The sequence below is a fragment of the Ambystoma mexicanum genome, chromosome 1p (genome assembly GCF_040938575.1).
Source record: "Ambystoma mexicanum isolate Mex_15411 chromosome 1p, UKY_AmexF1_1, whole genome shotgun sequence".
NCBI classification, from domain to species: Eukaryota; Metazoa; Chordata; class Amphibia; order Caudata; family Ambystomatidae; genus Ambystoma; species Ambystoma mexicanum.
Genome location: NC_090921.1, coordinates 1170245990 through 1170264647, shown reverse-complemented (window position 1 = coordinate 1170264647; position 18658 = coordinate 1170245990). Strand labels below are relative to the sequence as shown.

At 44.7% G+C, this 18658-nt stretch overlaps 1 protein-coding gene across 2 annotated transcripts in view; it reads left to right on the top strand.

Moving 5' to 3' along the window:
- Positions 1-18658, top strand: part of LIN37 (lin-37 DREAM MuvB core complex component) — a 470461-nt gene that overhangs the window by 63531 nt on the left and 388272 nt on the right. For both annotated transcript variants that reach the window (XM_069604871.1, XM_069604872.1), the window contains exon 2: positions 7917-7972. In XM_069604871.1, the coding sequence (XP_069460972.1) occupies positions 7917-7972 (56 nt within the window). The remainder of the gene's footprint in view (positions 1-7916; positions 7973-18658) is intronic.

Below are 18658 nucleotides of genomic sequence, written 5' to 3'. Positions count from 1 at the left end.
TGTCAGGATCAGGTAGCGGCTTTCGTCCCCTGGCCACATGAGAAAACCTACCTCTGGTAAAGGAGTGATGACATCATCAGATTAATCACGTATCCCCTCTGCACTGCATTGTAAAATGTTGTGTGCACTGTTAAAACGTTACAAAAAAAGCTAAAAAGACAAAAGGGAAACATTGTTTTTCAGTTATGATAGTCGTAAGGACTGATCGGTATCTCCATGACAAAATGAGCAAAATGCCTAGTGAGTACTTCCCTGTAAAAAGTCAGGAAAGTTTCAAAAACAAAAGCAAACTGTTTGGGGTTCATAGAATATGGAGGGAAAGTTGCCTAAAGAGAAACCTTTCCTTACAGTCGATACCCCCCTAGAAAGAGCACCTTCCACGTTCAATCCTATTTGTAAGGAAGATTGTTTATGAAACATTAATAGTATACTTAATAATAATAAGTGCCCATGTTTTCATGAAATCCTGTCTGGCAAACGCTGAATCTCCCGATTGACTCAACCCATTTTAGTAAGATCTTTTAATACAAAAGCCACAAGCACTTTACAGCTGGTATTAATGCGGGAGTTCGGTTTATAATTCAAAGGCAATGCCATATCTCCCTTTTTGTATACAGAGGCGACAATAGCAAGACAGGGGAGATATATTAATGTTTTTATATTTGCAGGTACAAAAAGGTACAGGTTCATTAGGACTTTTCCTCATAATGTTACATTGGAATTAAAAACAGCATTTTTCAACTGGATTATATAAATCTTGGTGTGGGATTTTGGCATACACATGCTCAAAATGTAGAACTTGGCAGTTTTTCGGAAATGCAGTTTGTTTACTTAAATGTTTGTTGTACCTGATCATTATTTAGCATTGCACATATGCCTCTCGCGGCTCTTTGAAATAAAGAATAGAACATAGCATCCTTGATTGATTTTTTTCTAAATGTGTTCTCATTTCTCCTTTCTTACTTTTAATTTCACCATCAAAGGGCAGATGTTTTATACATAGGGGCAGTTTTACTAACCTTTGGACCCACTCATTGATGGTATTTGTAAAGTTGTGCTTAAAGTTTTGAAACTTAACTAAATGCACAATAAAACAGTTTGTGAAGTTCATTGAGTTACAGAGAATCATTTTTGCTGTCATCCCAACTAAACCTGGCTTGTGTGGCCCTTTGTATAACAGTTTACATTTTTTGGATTCCATTTTATCCTATTTCTTCTGTTGTTTACCACTAAGTTGCTTATATTATAGTCTGACTGTATGGAACTATTAACACTTGATGTGCTTTTAGCACCAACTTAGAATGGTCACTAAGAGTTGTTTATTCTATGACCAATGATTTGCATAAATCAAAGATCAGCGGGGAAACAAAAATGTAGTCAATTGTGTAGTAAGATGTCCGCCTCAACCAAGTCACTTGTCCTTGGATTTTGCCTTTTAAATTCCCTTTTAAGTTTACCATATTTCAGTTAGCCATTGCTTCCGCCCAAATCGGCCCTATTGACTTTGATTTAGTATTTGAGCGGCTGTTAGAAGATGCAGGTTAGGCAATTGCTTGAATATTATTAATCTTATCTTTGGTGACATCGGTATAGGCACAATTAAAAAGCCCTGAACAAATTGAATGCGGGGTACCACCATAGACATCCCACCAATTATAGATTTTGTTCAGTTTCAATCTCTATTATTGCCACATGTATTCCAACTCAAAACACACATACTTCCTTCTGTAGCATCCTGGTCGACTTGGTAATCTTGTTTCCAAAATTTCCAAAATCATCACTTCTCTACAAGGGGGAGCCTTTTCCCATGATGCTAGGGATGTTCAGCTGCTACCCAATAGTCCCTCTAGTGGTGGTTTAATGTAGTAGGACCTCATGGGGAGGGACTCCCCCTCTGGGGATAAGGACGACCACCTGGGGTACAGCCCGTTGAATAATGTCACCCACCAACAATCCCTAGCCCCCCCACTCCATTCCAAACCACTTCCTGGAAAGTAGACCAATGTATTACTCTAGTACATGGGATACAGCCAAAGCAGAAAGTACTAAGACGAAGAAGAGCACAGAAGACATGAAGATTACTGACTGTGCTATTACTGGTTCGAGGTTACCCAGAGGAGGGATAAAGATCAAGGTGTCTTTGTCGAGGCCAGCCTGCAGAGGCAACAGGTGTGGAAACCATCCAAAGAGGGTTCCAAATCCTGTCAGCAGGCAGAGGAATAGGAAAGCGCAGGATGCCGGCGAATTGCTGAGGGAGTTCTCTGGGGGTCCAACTGGAGCGAACCCAAACTCGAAGCAGGAAAACAGAACCGAGCAGTACAGCAGAGCAGAGCCAGTGCGATGCTTTAGAAGCAGAGGAGAGAAGCACGAAGAGCTGGAGAGACGGCCTCCAGTCCCAGGAAGCCCCAGTGGTGTACCGAAGTCTCAAAGAAGGTAACGGGAGGTATGAGAAACCCAGAAGGGACACAGTGGTGAAAGAGAGGCAGGCTCGAGCGGCTCTCCCCTGGCACAGTAGTAACAACCAAACCATTGGGAAGAGTCGAGTGAGCATCCGAGGAGAGCCTCCTCATCGCAGCGGCAGCATAAGCCCACTCACCACCAATGATGGGTAGGGGACCCTAACAATATCGAATCAAGCATCCAAGGAGAACATACTCACTACAGTGACAGGTATAAAACCACTCGCCCAAGATGGAAGACAGAGTACCACAGAGAAGTGCTTCCTCACCACAGTGGCAGTTCTAAAGCTACTTACTAAAGCTCCAACCAAGAGCATAAAGAACGCTTCAGAGGGGTATCTCCTCTTCACAGTGGTAGTCAAAAGACCACTTACCAAATCTCAAGGGAACTGTTCATAGGTAATAATATCCCTTACCAAGAAGGCATTGGGAGAGGAGGCCGGTCAAGGAAGACTCAGGGGGCTGTGAGGTGTCAGAAATGAGAGGTAGACACAAAGTTGCAATATTTTCAACTGACATGTTTACTGAAGAAAAGGGGTTTGATAAAGGCCTTTCTGTCACTATCCTAATAAGCGTTTCCCTTTCTAAGTAACTAAGACTAAAGATCAGTCTGTCTCATCGTCAAAATTATGAAAACTGTCCTTGTGTCCAAAATGTATCTGACCCTCACACTAAAACGAACAATCAAAGGTGCACGGCAAGTGTGTGTTTTGATTTAACAAAAAGTGTGTAAACACCAAATGTGAAAATTCCACAAACAATTCTTGAATCCAGGAGGTGGTTCTCTTCCCCTGGATTGTTCAGGTAGAATAGCAACAGTGTATCTTTCATCCAATTATTCCTTAAGATTTCACACAACACTTTCTTCAGGATGGCAAACATTTATTTTCAAAGAATAAATGTCTTTCATACAACACTTTCTTAGAACTGGCAAAAAAGTGTCTTTTAAAGAATAGCAAAACGTGTCTCTTTTACACAATAATCTTTCAAGGATGGCAAGAATGGTGAAAAGAATTGCTTTTCAAACAATGACTCCTCAAGATAAACAGAAATGTTTCTTTTATTCAATAATTTATTGTTGATGGTTTCCTGGTATACTCCCCTACCAGGAATCCTTCAGGGGGTTGCAGATCCCCTGTTGTACTCCCCTGCCAGGCATCTTTCTCCCAAATGCTCACTGCCTGATGTGTATCTTTCACCAGGCCGTTCTACAGTGTTCTCTTTCAGTATAACACAGTTGCACTCCTTCACTGCTTATACGTTTTCTGACTTAAGGTATTACTTGTTCCAACATTCCCCATGTTGACATCTCATGTATGGAGACTTTTACAAGTTCTGTCTGTTAACTTCTTCACAGATATTTATTTGCTTGTGGCAACGCTTGTTCCAATTTTCCCCCAGTTGACATCTCATATATGGATAGTTGTATAAATTGTGCCTTTCAACTTCTTCATTAATGTTCATTTGCTTTTGATAACCTTTACCCCAACTTTTCCCATATTGACTTCTCTTATATGAGGCCTTATTTAAAGGCTGGCTTTTTAAATTACATGGCCGGTATTCAAAATAAGTTTTCAATGGTCCATATGCCTTTTGGCATGCCCCGGGACCCCCAACACCTACGGGAAGGCTCACTGGTATTTGATGGTGTTTCTGAATTGCAGCACGTTGATGCGTCAAAGTTTCTACTTTTGGAATGCGTCCCCTTCGTTGCAGACCTTCATTCAGTTCTTTTGCTGGCTCAGCGTCCCTCTGCCAGTAGAACTGTTGCTGCTCACCAAGACTGTCTTCAGCAGTCTCTTCAAGGCATCCGCTGTGCCTTTCCCGGTCTCACGCTTCTCCGGTAAGTTTTGCTTGGAAGCGCTTGCCTTTCTCAGCACATTCTGTTTCCTAGCGTCTGCTTCTGCCTCTGGTCCTGCTTCCCGCTTCTCCCACTCTGCATTTCTCTCCTTCACCTTCACTCTCCCATTGCAGGTGTGCACAATGTTTAAATATCCCGTGCAGCTGATTCCCATTATAACAGCTAGTCTACACGTTTGGCTTGGGGTTTCTTTCCATCCACATTAACTCCTTTCTCCTCTTCCTTGTCTCAGTACTTGAGGCTTTATGGGAGTAGGAGTCCATCAGAATTTTGGATCTTTTTAAAGTTACATTGTTTTGGGTTGTTGTTTACATCAAAAACATCAGACACAGGTGATGTTAAGCGAGTATTATGTGTACAGGAAGTATATATGGTATTCTGTATGAATTGTTTTATAAGAAGAGGTTTTGGGGTTTTACAATGAGAGGGACTTTAAGGTGACATAAAAGCCATCAAGAATTTAGGAATTATAGAGGCTTCTTCATTTGGGAGGGAAATATACTGTCCCCCTCGTGATGGGGTCACCACATCTCCCTGATAGTCTTCTCCTCCCTCATAATACCACCCCCATGGTCAGGACCAGGTAGCGGCTGTGTTCCCCTGGCCACATGGGAGGAGATATTTTTTTATTATTATTTTGATTATTATTATGGTATTTATTGAGTGCGGACCTAGCTTCGAGAAGCAACAGAGCACTTTTCAGAGGTATACAACAATGCAGATACCTAACAGAGCGCTTTTCAGAGGTAACAACATAACAGATATACAGCTGGGGTAGGATATAGAGGGGCACAGAGGAGGGGTACAGCTGTGGTGGGGAGGAGAGGGGCGTGCAGCATCTAGTGAGTCAGTTGGCACGAGGGGTGGCGTGATGGCTTAGGTGTTGAGGAGGAGAGACTCCTTGCAGAGGTAGGTCTTGAGTTCTTTTCTGAATTGTAGGAGCGTGGGGGCGAGTTTGATGCTAACGTGGAGGAGGTTCTATAGTCTTTGGGTGTAGGCAGAGAAGGCGTGTTTTCTGGTCCTTTCCTTTCTGTAGTGGTTGATTTCAAGTCTGCACATGTCCTGGCTTCTGGTGGTGCGCTGTCCCCAGTCTTAGGCTGGGGACCAGTGATGACTCCACGGGATTCATCACAGGGCCTAGTGAAGAAGGCTCGGCAGGAGCTACAAGAATTACGGAGACAGCTCTTTGATAAGAGAAGAAGAACCAATAGAAGGGAGGCATTCTCCTGGACCTTAGAGACACCAGACACCACTAGGTAAAGGGAGACATTCTCCTGGTGAGAGGACCGACCTTTCTTTTGTTTTGAACTTTTGTGTTTACCAGGAGAAGGGAGGCATTCTCCTGGTGGAAGAACTTTGTTATTTCGAACTTCTTAGATTTAATTGGAATGAATTTGGGTTTTGGACAAGTATGGAATATCATTTTGACAAACATTCTGACATTCCTTTATTTTCCTAGGTTGAGGCAGGGAAACCTGTCATAGAGAAAGGGATAGTTAAGTTTTGTGGTTTATAAGTCTATAACCCAAACATGCCATCTCCTTGTCGGAATCCTTCTACGACACACTTGGAGTGGCCATATCCTCTTTAAATCTGTCACATATAGGAAGACAAATATTATAGCCACTTTGAATCAGGCATTCCTGTGCTTCCCATACTAATTCAAAAACAACTTTTGAATTAAAATAGATTGTTACTTTATCCACTGCTGAGGAAAACAGAAGTACACCAATCTAATGGTTATCAGACAAAGTGATGGCATCCTGTGAAAAATGTCCAGAATTTTAGCTCTATTTAAGGGTATATTTTCCTCTTCCTTGAAACGTCTAAGTTCACACTGAAGTGATCATTACCTGCTGAATCAGTTAGGTCACTTATTACTATTTGCAGAAGCACATCCCATGTTAGCAGATTTAGGGTAGGACAACATACCCCCAGGTTTATGACAGCAGAGCACCTTTTGGGAGGTGTGGTTGTATCCCTATTGCAGCAACATGCGTGATCTGAAGCACAGAACATTCAGGATGATGTAGTGCAATGAAGAGTATTTGGGGAAGCATAGTACAAAACGTCACATTCTGGTAAAAGATTCTGTATTGTAGAGCAGTGAAATGCATTGAGAGGGTTAGTGCACTGTGCAACAATTGAAGGGGCGTAATACAGCACCTCCAATTCTGGGAAGTGTGGCAGGTTTAGCTAAATACAGTTCTATCTGAAATGTACACTGTAACGCAGCATATTTAGGAAGGTGCAATGCAGAACATTATTTCTGGATATTACTCCATTCAAACGTATTTTAAGCAGTTGTGTGAAGTAAAATGTACTCTGAATAGTGTAGTGAAGTACGTCTCTCACTTTTAGTCGGCAACCCCACAAAAGGGGAGTTTTTAACCTTCCTACCTCATGGAGTAAACATATACACCTACTATTATAAAGGAAGGCTATTTTCAACTTGGAAATGAATACCCTGGTTATGAAGAACAGGTGAATAGTCCTGAAAAAACGACCTGAAACTAAGATAGTTGTATCCTTCATCTAGGCTGTTAAGTAAGTGTGGCCAGTAGAAAATGTGTTAAGGAACCGTGGTATTTAAATAAGTGCAGTGGGCATGAAATAATTAATGAGAACTATGCCTGATTTATGTGTATCTACATGCATGAGAAACACACTAGACAAACCACTGAGAGAGAGCCCGCTTCTCGAGTAATGAAGAATTAAAAGAAAAAATAAATATATTAGAGGGGCCAATATTTGCACCATGAAACTGAGGTGAGCACAGATAATTTGGGACCCAGAGCTAGCCAGAGAGAAAGGGATTAACACATTGTCTTACTAAAAGTGGACTTGCATGTGTTCTCTGTATTTCAGAATAGCAAGTCTATGGTTGAATGTACCACACAGAGCAACAAAGGTGGGTTGACAACAGTCAGAGTTGTTGGTGGGAATGGATGCTGTATCCAAGGACACCATAGAGTGATATGTAATTTGGTTATATATCTAGTGCTTTAAGGGGTATACATTAGGTCATGCAAAAGACCATTAGAAACTAAGGATGTTTCTTTATTTACTTGGGTAATCCCTGGAAGAATTTTGGTGTATACAGTGATTTTGCCAACAAAGCTATTGAGTACACTACACGTGCATAAACCTGTGCGGCCCCTGAAGAATGTCTGACACATTAATGCCTAAAGGACAGAAACATATACATGTAGGGCAATTGTACGAGTATAAGGAATGGTGAACAGTGAGGTCTCTACTCATGTTTCAGGATTATTCACCTGTTCTTCATAACCAGGGTATTCATTTCAAAGTAGTAAAGTACTCAGCATTTTTGGAAGTGTACTGCTGCCTATTGCATTATGCATGGTGTGTTGACAAAAGTCTTCCGGCGGCTCAGCTCAGTGCATGGTATTCCTGGAGAAGTGAAGCACTTGCAAACTAGATATATACACAGCAGGTCAAAGCTTAATGTGGCGTAATGCAAAGAATTGAAGGTGTGTAAAGATCAATGTTACGTTTACACTTGTGCAGGTTGTGTTGAAGACCAAATGACTTCCGAACTCTTCAGAATCAACCTCTCTGTTTTTAATTTTCAGCTTGTACAACTCCCATTGCAGAATGCTGCCGGTCAAAGTGAAAATTGAAAAAACAGGTGAGAAAATATGGTATCTAAGAAGAAATGTGCTGGGGTGTTCTTAAGGTAGTTTTGTGCATCTTTTTTGTGTGAAATTGAAGTAGTCACCATTGGTACCTTGGAAAATATCAACGAGCTTGTATATATAAAATAAATATGTAAATTATACCCCAAAAAGAGCCCTAAAATGGATTTCAATGGGCAGCTGCTTTACATTGGATCTATAACGTTTGCAGCAGAGTGCCTTAAAGTATCAAGAGTAGGCTGATGACTGAAAGGCTGCCATTTTTCAGCTGTGACACCATCACTCCTGAAAACTAACTCATTGTATGTCTGCATTACATAGGAGAAAATGTAACTGAAAATTCATTTTCTAATAAGGTCTTTTCACCTACCCACTTATCGATCCCACTTTACCTAATGTGACAAGTCCGTAGATGTCATCACTTCTCCCTGAGAGGGTGCCCCTTTCCATGAAGCCAGGGAGGTGAAACCGCTAACCGATAGTCATTACTCAGCGGGGGGGGACGACTATCCAGGGAGAACTCAGTGGTGTCCAATCCAAACCCCCTCACCCACCCCACTCTTGTCTTGTAACCACATGTACATGTGTCATGTATCCTAAATCATAAGTACTGGGACAAGAAAGAATCTAGTCAATACTAGGACAAGGAAGAGTCTAGTCTGCCCAACGAAGGACTATAGGAAAGGTACTGAGACGAGGAGGCAATGTGGAAGCATAATAAGCACTCCTGGATCACTAGTGAACATTTCAGTGGTTCACGAATTCCTATTGGTCAAGTCACATTCAAAATAGAAGAGGGGAAAACAGGAGAAGAAGTTCAGCCCCCCCCCTGGAGGAGCCGCAAACAAGTCATTTGTGGAGCGTAGAGAAGCAATGCAGGCTAGGACGCGAGGTGAGAAGGCGAAACGTTGCCCGAAGTTCAGATGCATAAAGATTCTTCTCCATATTGGAAAGCAGCTGACTTATCTGACGGAGTAAGTGGGGCGCACGGTCTGCGCCCATAGAGCAGCCCAGAGGGAAACCTGCAGCAGTGGGGCCAGTGTAGCTGGAATGAAGTCGGCGGGGCAACACGGGCTGGCCGTTGGGGACAGAAGAGAGGCTAATGGTCCAAATAAGAAGGTTGGAGATACCCTGGGAAGAAGGGCTGAGAAAATAGCCCAGGAGAGAAGCTGTTGGAACATAATGTGAAGCAGTACGGGCCTGGAACCCGTACCCACAAGAAGGAAAGTTCATCAGTCATCTTCATAGTCACAGTACCTGGCAAGTTAGTGAACCAGGTCTGCCACACAACCAGCAGAGAATCCTACGGGTCTGGGACCCAAACCCACAAGACTGGAATCCAAGTCTACTTTGGGGAAAAGTGTACAAATCATAGAAAGATGCCAGGGGAAGGGAGTAATTTCCACTGGTATTGAGAACTGTGCCAAAATTATAAAGAGGCCAAGGGAAAGGAGAAAGTACCCCTGGTGTTGTGAACTGTAAAATAGGCCTGAGAAAAGGTCAGGGCAAGGGTAACATTCTCCCTGGTGTTGTGAACTGTGAAGTAAGCCTGAGAAAAGGCCAGGGGAAAGGGGTTATTCTATTCTCCTAGCATTGTAAAAACACTAAGAACAAGATACCTGGAGAAGGGAGGCATTCCCCAGGAACCCAATAGTGAATCAACAACTATGGGCAATAAGGAATGTTGATGTTTGAACTGGAACTTTACCTTTTGAGTTTGAACTGAGAACTTACTGATTTTTAGCATTACAACCTGGAACATTGATTTGTGGCTTGGAAAGGGATTGAGACCTATCATTCTCTCACGTAAAGATCCCGCCTAACAATTCAAACAGTGATGCGATAACTCTTAATAATAACTTGTTTGATATACATCTGTAAAGGTAGTGCCCAGGGGAGGTCATGAGAGTGTTGGTCAGAAGAGCTGAGCACAGATTTGCTTGGGTCTTTGAATGATTCATTTTTTTTTAATGTTCTACAAAACCTTCTTACCACTTGTTCCAAGGGCAGTGGTAAGAAGGTTTCAAGTGGAGGCACTTTGTTAATGGACTAGGTCTATCATATATTTCTGACAGTTCAGTCTCTGGATAGAGCATCTGAGGTCTTCTTTGATATGAAGAAGTCTGCCACGTTTTCTGCAAGGTCTTGAGTAGGTTCCAATGAGGGGGAGGTTTGGAATGGGTTGAGTAACTCTTAGTATTAATGGTGAATACCTCTTTTGGTTTGTTCACTGTTAAATTGATTTGAAGGAACTGATTCTGCATATAGGACGTTTTTGCCAATTAATTGTGTATCTATAATCTGTGGCATGTTGGATACATTTATTATGTATACCAGGCTTTGGGATTTATGCCTACTTCCTCTGTGCTAGCTGTCTCGTGAACCACTTTTATTTGCTTTTTCCTTTTTGTTTCGGTTATTTAGACATAATGGGAGCTGGGACGTCCACGTTTCTGGTGATTGCATTGTAGTGGTTGCATAGCAGTGCTTCTGTGTGACGTTTTCCTGGATGTGGTCATATGCATTGAAAGACAACAGGTTAGCAGAAAACTCTGGGAAGCCTTTCCTTTTTTCCCAGTCTGAAGGTAATCGGGCTGAATCCCTAGTTGGGTTGGGTTCCGCTCCTAGATGATGTTTGGAGATACCCTTGGATAAGGCAGTTTTCCATCCACGACATGGGTACCATGCTGGTGTCATATATGACCCAATTATCAGAGACATTCAGTGTCTACTCATGGAAAAAGGGTTGGACATTGAATATGTTGTTTGAATCCTAAGCCTGCCATGATATCCTGGGCTAGTTTCAAATTGGTTGATCCAGGGGTTTAGATCACCATTAACAGGATGTTGTCTGAAGTATTTGTGGATGTTGGCATCAGTTCCCTCCATTCTGGGTAATAATTGAGGGTATTGTCGGGATCCATGGGTTGGTAGGTTATGATGTTTAATATACAGTCATTGTTGTTCAGCAGGCTTTCTAAGTGAGGTGTTCAAGGAGCTTGAAGTCGCCACACTCAATACCCTGGCACTTGAGGCTGCTGCAATAGACATGTGCTATAACACCACCCTTCTAGGATGGACAATTTTTCACAAAGATTTTGCAGTTGTTGGTAATGAGTGTGTCAGGGAGTCCTGTATAGGCTTCTGAGAACCAATTTTCTGTTAAAGCTGGGCATGCCAGATTTTCTTATTCAATCATGTTTTGTTGCATTCTTTTAGCTGACAGTTGGTTAATTCATACAAAAAGGAGAGTGTGCAGGTCGAAGTTTGGAGCCCTGACAACGAATGTTCTTCCAGCATTGATGTGTTCTTTATTTTGGGTGAGGCTCAGGTGATGGTACAGGTGCTTGGCCTCTGGTGAGACTGGGTGGGAGATTCGGTAGAGGAAAATCCAAGAGGTTGGAATTACTGGGGATCCCATGTTCTATTGGGTTGGTTTCTGGTATAGAGCTGGTGGGATATCTCTTGAGAAATGCCTGGATATGTTTTTTAATGCTAGTCTGTATAGAGAGAGGGCGGATGAGGGTCAGTTTCGGGTGGGTCAGTACATCAGGCAAAAAAACAATCCCAAATAAGTTTCCTTCGCAAATCATCTGAGTGCAAATTACTTGGTTTAGGTCATTACTAGCCCTTTCATGTAGAAGTTGATGGTTTAGGCTAGTGAGTTGCTGTCATTTATGTGTGAAGTTGGTGAAGAATAATATGTCTCTTTTCCCTTTTTTTAGTGCAAAAGTTGCAAACTGTGAATAGTTTATTAAAGTGTTTGTGTAGGGTGCAATGTAAACATTTGGGATTTTTCTTTTCTTATTTGTGAAAGTTTGGGTACATGATTTTAAGACAGCCCTGGTAGTGCTATTCTTTCCAACCTGCCCAGTTGTGCTTAGCTGTTATCAACTTACAATGAGATCAGTCATGAGTAATCTGATATTACAAAATGAGTGCATAGGCAAACTGGAGAAGGTATTCATTTGGGTGGAATCACTGGTAATGGAGTGGTAGGCAAGAAAATTGGGATGGAAGTTGGGGTTGGGGGGAGTAAGGTTCTGGCTGATATGAAGTATGGTACATATTGGTTACATTAGCAAATTGATGGTTTGGCAGGGTTAGCCAAGTGGGACTAATAGAAAGTCTGGAGAATAAGGAGTGGAGCTCCTCTAAACTCTGAAGAACTGGGCAGAAAGACTACCAGGGGATGGTAGAACGGACCATAGTGACCAGGATGGCCTTGACAGAGGTCTCTGTGGTGGAGGCATAAAAGGGTCTTCAAGATGCCCAGAAAGTGGGATCAGGAACGGAAGGAGTGGAAACAAGGGATAAGGGACAACATACTTAGGGAGGGCCAGGAACTCGGGCCTCCCAACTGCCACCTTCCCCCTTTGGGGTAGGAATTACTCTGGCTTCCACCCTGGTAGGCCTCCCACCTCAGTCGGAGAGGTCCCCCGCACCCCTCTTGACAAGGTCAGATTGCTGACCTTGTCATGTCACATATTTCTGTTTAAACATATACAGCATAACAAAACATTTGCATGCATGTCTGAGGCGATGCATTTTTTCTTGCAACCTTTAAGAAATCAGTGTAAGATAGTGAGCTAAAGAATCTGGGTAAGACTCTCGCAACTAGCACTAATGTCTGGCAGAGAGACTCCCAGGACCCCACTTGTTTTTTGCACCTTTAAGAAATCGGGACAGGCACCCGAAAGATTGAATGCAGTTTTCTTTCTGGCCGGGAATACACCCAGATTGCTGTCTTACTGATGAGGCTACCACACCGACATTTAGACCAGGAAGAATTATAGTAGAGCCAGATTCATATTCGGAATACACAAAGCGAGCAGAGTGTTCTCTTGCCCGCTCGTGTTACTCAAAGGCACGCTGAGTGGAAAGATAGCTGCTCACGGTAAAAGCAGCAGAGAAGTGTTAAGGCTACAGCAGCTCCAAGCACTCCGTTTAGCACACAGGAGCTGCTAGTATGGGAATCCAAAATGGCAGCCCGGGATCTTGATACTGCAATTGATGGGTCTCCCGCTCCTTCACCCTCAGCTGGAAAACCTTAAGTCTTAAACACAGTTAATCTTAAACACAGTTAATCAATGCGGAATGCTGTTAGTAAAACGCCGGTGAAATGTATACCGACGTTACTGCCCCAATATTTGGACTGACCACGGAATAACAGGGCTAGCTTGGAGTGGATAACGTGGGTGCTTGGAGAAGTAGTCCGAGGCGGTGGAGTTTTGGAGACTGCTGGGAATAGGAGCAAGAGGCAGTAGGATGGAGATTGGATGAAGATGGTAGAAGTAGATTGGAGGAAGTTGTTAGGCTGGAAGGGGAGGAGAGCAGCAGGTGGACTTTGGAGGAAGGTGTCTTGAGGAAGGCAGAGTAGATCATCAGGTGGGGCTGGGAGGAATGTGTTTGGGCAGAAGGAGAAGAACATAGGTGTAGATTGATGGAAGTTCTCTGGTGGAGAGGAGACAGTGAACATCAGAAGGACATTGGGACGAAAGGGCAAGTCTGGCTCAATGGAGTCCAAGGTGGTAGAGTTAAACCATAAACCTGAAAATGGGGGGGATTAAGTGTGTGGAGGAGCAAGCCCTGTGATGACGTTTCAGAGGTACAGGCAGAGCCAGCTGATAGGGTAGAAGAGGTGAATGCCCTTTTGGTAGTGTAGATGGGGCGGCCAAATCTAACTCTCATGCCCCCCACACGATCCTCAGCACAAAGGCAGAGAAACAACAGATGTGCACACAAACAAAGTGTTCCCTATTAGGGAACTCCTGTCCCCTGCACACTATCTACAGCCTGAGTAAATCAGACAAACAGGGTATTTAGGGTATGTACTAATATGGCAGATTATCCTGTTGTGCCACCCCTTCTGGTAGGAATACACTTAACAATTAAGTATTTGTGGTTAATAAGCAACAATTTTATGACATAAGTGGTTCATAATTTTCACAAGAACATAATATTAATTGTTGAATAGTCCCAACGCGTTTCTAGTTTTCACTCAGACAGTGCAGAACCAACCACAGATGATGGGGAGGTTTCGCACTGGCTGAGCAACTACTCCTTCTCCACTTGTCAACATCACCCCTTCTATTGTATACTTACATAGGTTCTTCTGCACTAACTTTGCCTCTTCTCGTTTCCTCTCCTCACGCTTCTTTCTCGCATTCTCTTGCAATAGTGCACTATAGTTAGCTGGATTTCTGACCATGGCTTAGCCTCCCTCCCACTAGTTTCTTCAGCAGCTTTTGCACTTGTTCAGGTAACCCATGACATATGTGATAAAATAACCCCACTGTTTTGTCCCACATTTCTCTCTTCTCATGGCAAGGGAATATGAATCAGTGGCCGAGAGGACGAAGAGGGATACCTCTGGGGAGAGGGTGTGGAATCGGCAGAACGCAGGAGGGTTTCCTGGGGAACAGCAAAGACCGATTGGGGTCCCGCACAATACTGGGTGATGCAGACAAATGGGTCCTATCTCGTGGGTATGTAGGCACAGGAGCGGGATGTCTCTGAATGGGGGAATGCAGCAACTGCCCACATACCAGACAGAGCAAGCTGATTATTATGTCCAAGGTCACACGCAAGTACAGATGTGCACACCAGAACAGGCGCATATGCAGGACATGCAAATACAACAATATCGACCCATGACACACGCATTGCAGACACATGGACACATGCAGCAACCAGCACAGCAGGCACCGGTCCAAAAGAACGTCATAACCATGACACATGCAGGCTCCACGATATCGACTCCCGTGTGAAAACCGGAGGAGGGGGGTGTGACTGTTATAGTGGGCAATCAATTCAAAGGTATGGTAATGTCACTATATCCGCAGTAGGACAGCCCACAGACAGACCAGATGTGTTCAATCCCATTTGTTACACCCAATCCAGCTGAGGAACCACATATAGGGTGAAAATAGGTGACAAGACATTTTCCTTTCTCGTGGATACAGGGGCGACTAAGCCTTGTGTCAGGGAGGGGAAATATCCAATGTCAGGCATTGCCATGAATGCGCAGGGATTCTCTGGGGCCACAGATTTGGTTCCTTTTACTGACAAATTGCCACTTTCTGTGGGAGAACACAAGCTGACCATGCCACTGTTATATTCTCGACAGACAAATGTGAATATAATGGGTCATTCACAGACCAAGGGATAGTGTACTCAACACCAAGGATTCATCACATGAATGTGAGGGAACTCGTCCAAGCTTATTGCGCCCTAACGGAACAGAGGGGGTGCCAGTAGACATTGAGCTGTTTTCATACAGGGTAGAAGTATTAATTGCATGTCTTCTAGGCATACAGGGCAGAGTGCTATGCAAACCAAATGAATTCGTATTCAGACCAAAGTTTCCTACAGATGAGAAAAAAGGAAAGGTGATCCCAATAGAGCTTGAGGCAGTTATAACAAGGGATGAGAGGATAATACTGCATGGGACTGACGATACAGGGCGATCATGGAGAACTGTAATTGCAGTGGGGGAAGGATACAGTTTGACTGACGTGACAGATGAGGAGCTGTTCCAAGACAATCAATCAGATAATCTGATGGTGTTTGACATAAGCATTACACACTGGGTGGAAATACATTACAGGGAAGTGCCGAAGAGAATGGCTGCGTTGGAAAACGGGCACCACCATTTCTTGAGGAAGACTTGGGGCGGGTGCCCAGTGTCTTATGGACTAATAGTTCCTATGACATGGGGCTGTTAAAAAGGATAGGAGCTGTCGATATAAAGCTAAAACCAGAAGCTATTCTACCTAGGGCCAGATAGTATCCCCTATCAAGACATGCAGACAAGGGTATTTATGAGACGATTGCCGCATTAGTGAAGCAAGGCATTCTGGTGCCTTCAAAGTCGCAGTGTAATACCGCAGCGTATCCAGTGGAAAAGGCGACAGGGGGATCATGGCTTTTTATTCAGGATTTGTGCCCTTTGAACCAAATTGTTGAATCAGAATTCCTATTTGTTCCAAATCCAGAGACAATTCTGTACAGCATCCCAACGGAAGCTACACACTTTTATTTATTTTTTAAATGTATTTATAAAGCGCTGAAGCCCACAGGCATCAGAGCGCTATAACAAAACACAACTTACAACATAAAATAACATACATTACACAATCAGATAGAGCACAGTAAGTAAAACTCAGTCAAAATTCATCTCAGTACAAACATTCTTAACAGGCAGTTATACTCCTACGTCCCGTCCCCTTTCCTCCATACTTATGGGACATCTCTCCGTCCTGTGGGACGGGACCGAAGCACTTTGTAAAAAGCATCCACATTTTTTTCAAAAATGTGTCCCTCACTTTCCTGCGCAGGGCCTGGCACGCGGCCATAACTCCGCCCACCTTGGCTCCGCCCCCCGCATCGCCCATCAGTCCTTTTCTCCGCACGATAGGGGCTGGACGCACTTGAATCCTCTGTAGATTTTCTTCCCTTTTTTCCCCTCTCTGGCTCTCGCTAGCGTTCGTTTACTAATCTCTCTATGTCTTTTAAACTAGATTTACCAGACTGTTCATCGTGTCACCATCGCTTCGCGAGGGCGGATCCCCATCCTCTTTGTTTAGAGTGTTTGGGTCCGGAACACCGTTGGGACTCCTATTTTTACTGTGACTCCCTTTCGGTCTGGGCACTTCATCGTCGGTTGGAGCGGTGGGAGGAGGTGTTCGGACGGACTCCTCCTTCTCATTTTCAGGCGTTCATCGACGAGAAGAAAAAACGCCCGGTAAGTTCTTTAATTTTCAGAGCACCCCGGCTGGGGGATACCTTCCGGGTTCCTCTCGAGCTGGGAGGGGCGTTGATCGCTCTGTTACCGGGGTTCGCCCTGAGGTGCCTGTCGGGCCTAATAATTCTACCGGAGTTTTCTCTGAGGGTCTCCGTAAGGGGCCTGTGATCACCGGAGTACACTCCGAGGCCCCTCCTGTGGGAGCTGTGTGTAGACCCAGTTCTACTGAGTCGTGGGGTACCGGAGCTTGCTCTGAGGCCGCTCTTTCCAGGGTACGCCCCGAGGTCTTGGCTGGGCTTGAGGTTACCGAACGGATGTTCGAGGCCTGTGCCGATAAGGCTTCTACCGGGCCTAGGTCAGAGGTCCCTCGTACAGAGGCTAAGGATACCAACAGTTCTGAGGGGCCGGGCAAGGCCCTGTCGGTGACAGCGCACCGTTCCCGCTCTTGTGGTGACACCAGATCTGTTGAGGGGGCAAAGAAGAAAGTTTCTTCTTTTACCGGCAGTGCCGAGGTGTAACGCTCACCTGATTCCCGCAGAGGCGCCGGTTTTGACTGGGTGAATGCCGTATCTTCAAAGGTGATGTGTAACACACGGTTGGCTCTTTGGGCTGGACCTCTGTGCACTGTATGTCTGACTCGAAGAGTAAGATGTCTGCAGATAGAAAATATGGGATTAATGAACTGGGGTTATTGGGTGCCTCTCTCCTCTTCCCTTTCTCTTCTCCTGTAGAACCCCAAAGGTTAACGCCCTCACCTTAGGTAAGTGAACGCCGAGCTCTCCATCTGCCTCGGGGCAGGGTGCCGTAACCAGTTTCTTCACTGGATAAGGGTGCAGGCCTCTTGACCTCAGAGGACTGCTGTCCGTCGTTAACTGCTGAAGACTGGATTCCAGGATGGTAAGCCTTTGTTCCCTTAGGCCCAGGATCAGAAGCAGAAGGCACGATGAGCGTTCTGCTGCAGAGAATGCAGAATAACGCAAAGAAAGATTCATCCATCGGGTGTGGTTTAAATAGCCTCCTGTAGTGCTTAGGTGTCTCCTTCCACAGCCACGCCTAGGTAAGAAAAGAGTTCCTGCTTTCCAGAAGAGTTCCAGTGTTCTGAACCTAGGGAGTGGCTCCTGCCCCACCCAACAGGGAAAGTAGTCCCAAACAGAAGAGGATCAGGGGTTCAACTGGCAGGTAGGTAAGCAGCATGGTCTGCTGCAGGTAAGTCCACCCAAGCATTATGAGCCCGGCGCTTCCAGCGCTGGGACTGGGCATCTTTATGAGCCTGGTGCCACTGGCGCCAGGACAGGGTCCAAAAGGTCCCAATTGGGACTGGCTGGCACTCGGAACCGGGGTTATGGGTCTGCTTCCAAGGGTGTCGGGCAAGTCCTGATCTTTTGGAAGCAGAGATCATGACACGAGGCTCTTCCTTCGAAGGCTCAAGTGGCGGTTGGTATGTCGCAGAAACATTCCAGGTCTCATAGTACCGGCTCGACCGAGGTTCCTTACGTTAAGGCTAAAATTAAGACCCCTGATCCATCGACGGGGACCCCTGCCTCACTTCCTCACATGCCGCAGTTACCCTCAGATGAGGACAAAATGGCGGCCGTTCCCGCCACGACCACAGTGGCCATTTTGGGTACTACTCCTACAACTACGCCATCGGCCCCTGGTGTAGGGTTCTGTCCTTCGGGTGAACCGAAGGTCCCTTGTGCGCATCCTTACCAGCCGGTTTATGATTGGAACGCCCGGATGCCTTTTCCGCACAATGTTTCGTTGCCCGCGGGGGCGGCTCCCTTGATTTATGTGGCTACGTCGGCTGAGGGGCCGGTGTGGCACCCTTCCCCGTTACGTCCCTAGATTTTTCCACCTCATGAGAGGCCTCCTCAGGTTCCGAAACAATCTCCTGAGTACGCCTTTTATGGTAAATTTCAAGCGCTTATGCGCA